This window comes from Tupaia chinensis, unplaced genomic scaffold (genome assembly GCF_000334495.1).
Source record: "Tupaia chinensis unplaced genomic scaffold, TupChi_1.0 Scaffold145519_1, whole genome shotgun sequence".
Lineage (NCBI taxonomy): Eukaryota > Metazoa > Chordata > Mammalia > Scandentia > Tupaiidae > Tupaia > Tupaia belangeri.
The window spans coordinates 3881023-3887606 of record NW_006205376.1 but is presented as its reverse complement, the minus strand read 5'-3'; the positions used below and the strand labels follow the sequence as shown (position 1 = coordinate 3887606).

General features: G+C 40.5%; 1 protein-coding gene across 1 annotated transcript in view; it reads left to right on the top strand.

Annotated features, from left to right (window-relative positions):
• Positions 1 to 6584, top strand: part of ABCD2 (ATP binding cassette subfamily D member 2) — a 71974-nt gene that overhangs the window by 49410 nt on the left and 15980 nt on the right. Inside the window, exon 8 of the mRNA XM_006168093.2 lies at positions 5223 to 5307. Coding sequence (XP_006168155.1) covers positions 5223 to 5307 — 85 coding nt within the window. The remainder of the gene's footprint in view (positions 1 to 5222; positions 5308 to 6584) is intronic.

The window sequence follows — 6584 nt, the reverse complement described above, 5'->3', positions numbered from 1 at the left end:
AGAGGAGTTAACGGACACGAACTAAAGCAGCTCATGCTTTAGGAAACAGAAAAATATTCTCCTCTTAGCAGACTGAGCTCACCAAATCAGCATCAGAGACAACATTATGACTCAGAGTTTTGATTTATGTGTTCTGTGATCATGCAATATTGCCTCAAGCCCATTTGGATTTAATATAATAACAGTATAACTTTTTTTCAATATGTGAAAGTTGAAAGTTCCCTTTGACCCAAATACTTTTATTCTCAGTAGGCAAGGGGGAAATATTCTTTTAAAAATTCCAGAATATTTCTCCACTGTGTAGCAATTTGGATCTATTTTTCAGATCTTTATTTATATTTAATTATTGCTTTAAAATTAAATGATAGGGACATTTCATTGCAAAAGTGTTTCCTGGAAGCCAGAACTTAAAATCAGATGGCATTTTGGGATTTTTTTTCATAATATAAAATTATTAGAATATGGTTTTAAATAGATCATTTCTGGGTGTTTACTCAGGAAAATGAGCAATGGTCCCCACTGGAGAGTGGCATTGAAGGTGTCAGTGAGAAATCAGTGAAGACTTAGGACCAGCAGTTAGCATAATGGCTAAGTCACTGGACTCCCATGTAGTTGACTGCAGTTCGAGTACCGGACCCAGTGGCTTAAAACTCATGCCAGGCACGTGTGCGTGCGTGCGTGCCCAAGATCCCGAGAGGAGAATGGAGAAGAAGGGATTGCGGTTTGACCATCCCCCCTGGGGGGTGATTTCTCGCTTTCTGTCTCTGTCTCTCTCTGTCTGTCTGGCCAGTGCACGTGCCCTATAGCAGAAACCTCTAAAAAAAAATCTCAGACCCAGGGGCTTAAGAAACATTCCAGGTGCTGTGTGTGTGTGTGTGTGTGTGTGTGTGTGTGTGTGTGTGTCCAAAATCCCAAGAAGAGAATGGAGAAGGGATTGCAGAGTGACCGTCCTCCCTTTCTCACTTTTCCTCGCTCTCTCTGCCTTTCTCTCTGGCGAGCACATGCGTACTATAACAAAACCTAAAAAAGAGAAAAAAAATTTTTTTGTTTTTTTCCTTCCATGCAGTTATGGCCTATTCCTTAATTAGTAACTGTTAGGGTTCAGAGAAAGACTTGGGGGGCACAATCTCAAGAGCAAAAGGAAAGTTTATTGAGAGAAAGAGCACCCTGAAGTGTGAAGCTGGAGGTGCTTCAGCCCGCCCTACCAAGGAGAATGATGCATTTACATGGGAGAGGTGGAGGGGTAAGGTCGCTAAAAGAGCAGATACTTTGATCAGTTTACTTGCCACTGGGACCTTATTGGCCCATCTATGGATTTTGACTGCCAGGAAGGAAGGGCTCTTCCTGGAGGATTCTGTCCAAAGGTCGTTACAACCATCTTCTATTCTTTGATGGGAAATTACCTATAGGTCATTCAGGAGTCAATCTTAACAGTAACCACTGTTTTTAGTTTCTTCCTTATACTTATAAATTTTTAAAAATGCAGCATGCCTTGAGAACCAGCAGTTAGCGTAATGGCTATGTCGCTGGACTCCCACGTAGTCGACTGTGGTTTGCGTCCCGGACCCGGTGGCTTAAAACTCACTCCAGGCGCTTGTGCCTGCGTGCCCAAGATCCCGAGAGGAGAATGGAAGAGAAGGGATTGCAGCATAGCCATTCCCCCTGGGGGATGATTTCTCCCTTTCTATATCTCTGTCTCTCTGGCGAGTGCACATGCCCTGTAGCAAAATCCTCTCAAAAAAAAAAAAAAAAATGCAGCGTGCCTTTTAATAAAAAAACTTTAATGGAAGATGTTAAGAAATAAAGCTACAGGCCAGTAGGTGGTGTGGAGGTTAAGGTATTGGATCCCACATGGTCAGCTCTGTAATTCAAGTCCCTGGACCGGTGGCTTGAAAAATGCACTGGACATGTGTGTGTCGGTGCCCAAAATCCTTAGGGAAGAATGAAGGAGAAGGGATCGTGGTGTGGCCCTACCCGCTGGTGTGTGTATGCGGGGTTGATTTCTTACTTGCCCTCACTCAGTCTCTCACAGGTGAGTGCACATGCCCTATGGCAAGTAAAAGGAAATAAAACTCCACATTTAAAAGTCAAAAGTCAACATAATATTCTATTGAAGGCTCTGAATGTTTGTATGTCAAAGAAAAGTTCTTATTTTCTTTCTGGCCTGCTACTTTTTCAGATACCCAGTGATATAAAAATTAGACTCCATTTATAGGTAGATAGGGTAAGGGCCCTGAAATAAGTCACTGTGTTTTTCTTCTTAATGAAATTTTGTGTTTTCCCTCTATGGTTTGATTAATGTAAAATGTACACTCTTTTACATGTCTCTAAAGAATTTGACTCCTTACTAATAAGGCAGGAGATAGAGATATCAAGCACACAGACTAAGTAGAGATGGAGTCACAGTAGCTAAATTTTCACAGCCAAAAGCTGGCTGCAATGATACTGAAAGCAACTGTAGCTAAGGGCAACAGTTTCTAGTTAGTAACTGTATTTTACCAAGAAATTTCTATTTAGTAACTATATCCTAACAAGCAGTACAAAACACTATGGTCTGGAACCCCACAAAGAATGGCACAGTAAATCACTCAGACTACCATGTAACTATTTTCTAAGGCACACTTCTTATGAAAAAGCCAGCCCATTGCCCTGACTGCTAGATAAAAACCCCTCACCCCCAGTTCCTCTTTGGCAATACATTCAGGGCCCTTTCTACTACATTGAAAGCTTTTACTCCTTCCCTAATAAACTCCACTTTACTCTCCACTCTGTGTCCATGTCTCTAATTCTTCATGAGTGTAAGACAAGAACCAACATTGCTGAATCTGGTCACCCAGCACTCCTGCAGCCCTAGAACACATATATGATGAAGCCTATACTTCTTATTTCCTTTCCCTTTGACCAAGTTTATTTAGAAATTTTAATAATGGTGAAAATTCAGCTGAGGGAGAAAGAACAGGGCAAAGAGCTTGGACTTTTCCCCAAATGGGAGAGTTAAGACCTAAACACTTAAGATCTGGAAATATTGCCCTGAGGGTTTGTCAAGTTTTTGCAGTTGTTTTCTTCTTTGACAATCAGGCTCTCTAGGAGTTGTACTGTGGTTTTGTTTTTAAGTAACCATTTTAAAATGTAATTACAAAATTAAGATAGACTTATCACAAAATATTTAAATGTTATAAAAATGTAACTTAGAAAATAAAAGTCTCATAATTCTACTCCGGAGACGTATGTGTGCTTGTGTGGTGTGTGTATATGCATGTTTATGTGTTTATGTACAGAAATGCAGCCATGATGTTTATAGTTCTGCCACTTGGCCTTTCATACAAGAAATGTTCTGGGGGACCAGCAGTTAGCGTAATGGCTATGTCGCTGAACTCCCACATAGTCGACTGCGTTCCGGACCCGGTGGCTTAAAACTCACGCCTGGCGCATGTGCATGCGTGCCCAAGATCCCAAGAGGAGAATGGAGAAGGGATTGCGGTGTGACCATCCCCCCTGAGGGGTGATTTCTCACTTTCTGTCTCTGTCTCTCTCTGTCTGTCTGGCAAGCGCATGCACCCTATAGCGAAAAAACCTCTCCAAAAAAAAGTTCTGGGAACATTTTCACATCAGCATGTATAGATCTAATTTTTAAAAAATAGAAGCCATGCCTTTTGAATAAATAGCAAATAGAAAGTCAGCAGTTAAGATGTGAAGAGAGCATACACAAGCTGTAAATCAGATATGCCTAAATATAAATCCTACTTCTGGGCCACTCCCCATGGTCTACAGGTTAAAGGGACCAGATTCCACATGGGCACCACTGTGATTCAAGTCTTGGATCCTGCAACTTGAAAAGCATGCTGGGCACATGTGCACGTGCCCCAAATCCCAACAGGATGGAGAAGTGGGTCAGAAAGGATTGTAATGGGACCACGGCCCATCAGGGCGGTACTTTCTTCCTCTCCCTTTCTCTCCATTTCTCTCTAGTGAATGCATGTGCCCTCTGCCAAATTAAAAAAAAAAAAAATTTCTAACTCAGATATCTGTCAACTTAGATATGTCGACTATTCCTTACATTTTCATTTACTCACTTATAAAATGCAAGTAAGACTCTTCTCGTAAGTGGCCTCAGGTGATCTTTGACAGTGGTTCACTATTCACTTGACCCAGAGAACCCCACAATGCCATGCAAATCATGAGGTTTAAATCTTCATGTTCACTTTAAGAACACTCATGAAATTGCCCAGGCCATCAGGAGTATGCATATATGAAAAGCCACCAAGTATCTGAAGGATGTCACTTTACAGAAGCAGTGTGTGCCATTCCGTCATTACAATGGTGGAGTTGGTAGGTGTGCCTAGGCTAAACAGTGGGGTTGGACACAAGGTCAGTGGCCCAAAAGGAATGCTGAATTTTTGCTGCACATGCTTAAAAATGCAGAGAGTAATGCTGAACTTAGGGAGTTGGATGTAGATTCTCTGGTCATTGAGCAGATATTCAGGTGAACAAGGTACCCAAGATGCGCAGTCATGTATACAGAGCTCGTGGATGGATTAACCCATACATGAGCTCCCCCTGCCACACTGAGATGATCCTCACTGAAATGGAGCAAATCGCTCCAAAACCGGAAGAGGAAGTCACACAGAAGAAAAATACATCCCAGAAGAAACTGAAGAAACAAAACTTATGGCATGGGAATAAAGTCAGCATAAAACAAATGTAGATAAAAGTAATAAATAAATTAAATGAATGAATGAATGCATGCATGCAAATAAAATCTATCCCATAAGGCTATGGAATACATAATGAGAAAACTCACATAGAGTATTGGGCACATAGGAGCCATTTAAATGAGTTCCTATCTCACTCTTTGTAGATTTTATAATTTATCTATGCAAATTTATTGGTCTTTTTTTCCCACCTCCTTCCAAAATAAGAATAAACTTATCCAATCTTATAAAGCTACTAAGAAACAATATTTTTAGGTGTTTGTATGGAAATCTTATCATTTCTTAGTATAAGAAACTATTACCATTAAAAGAATACAGACTCAAAACAAAATGCTTATACATGAGGTTCTCTAGTTTATCCAAGCTTATGTTCTATAAAATACCAGGTTCTACAAGTTAACAATTTGAACTTTCCAAGAATCACTTCTCCAGGGTAGAAACAGTAACAATTAAATAAGTGATTTATAATACACACATACATATTCATACAATTTTTTTTCTTTTTCTAAGGGTGGGATGCTGTTATGGACTGGAAAGATGTCCTGTCAGGAGGGGAGAAGCAAAGAATGGGCATGGCTCGCATGTTTTATCACAAGTAAGTATGCTATGTTCTGGTAAAAGTCACTCCATTGCTTTAATCCAAAAGCCATTTGAACAGGATTCAGTGTTCTCATCTTTAATTTAAAATTTTTTTGCTGACAGGACCTGCTATAGGATGAGTTTGCTCACCAGAGAGAGATAGAGAGAGGGAGAAAGTGAGAACCCACCTCAGGGGAAATGGCCATGCCATAGTCCCTTCTCTATTCTTTGCACATGCGTGCTCATGTGCCCAGTGTGTTTTTCAAACACCAGCTCCAGGACTCCAACTGCACAGTCAGCCATGTGGGATCCGGATGCCTTATACACCATGCCAATGGCTGACCCTAAATCAAAAAATATATTTTTGTAAGAGAGATTTTTACTATAGGGTGCATGTGCTTACTGAATAAACAGAGAGACAGCGAGAAATTACTCCCTTGTGGGGATGGCCATGCCTTCTCCTCCATTCTCCTCTTGGGATTTTGGACATGCATGCTCATCCACCCAATGTGAATTTTAAGCCCCCAGGTCCAGAACTTGAACAATGTTCGACTATGTGGAAGTTCAGCGATGTAACCATTATGCCATCTGCTGGTCCCCTAAGTTAAATTTTAACCATTCTGCAGCCCATTAAACCCATAGTCTACAACTTGTCCCTTTAAACATTAGAAGCATAAACAATTAAAAAAGGAGCCAGCCACCTAAGCTTTAATAGACTCAGAAAAATCAAAATGTCTCTTCTGATAACCCTTTTTACTTTTTTTGAAAATAATTTTTTCAAGAATTATTTTATTTAATTTTATTTATTTTAATTTGGTTAGAGAGGGACAGAGAAAGAGAGAGAAAGGGAAGTGAGAAAGCAAGCCACCAGGTCTGGGCCTAGAACCACAGTTGGCCATGTGAGAGTCCAGTGCCCTTAACCACCATGCCACCTGCTGGCCTGCGAAATAGCTTTTAAATTTAAAGATACCAAAGACAAGACCTGAGAAAGTAAGAAGTAAGACTAAAGCCAGTCTGAGTCCTTCCTCTTCTTTGTCCTATTCTTCTCAGAAAAAGAAATCTCCTATTTTTGTGTTAGGGTTTGTTAGTGAAAACCTCAATTGTGCAAGGCAGGAGATAAGTAGGAACTATTCTACTCACTTTTAATACTTAAATCTGCATTAAAAAAGGGTGCAACCAGGTGGCATGGTGATTAAGGACACTGGGCTACCACATGGCTGACCTTGGTTTGAGTCCCGGAGCTGGCGGCTTGCTTTCTCACTTTCTCTCTCTCGTCAAATTAAAATAAATAAA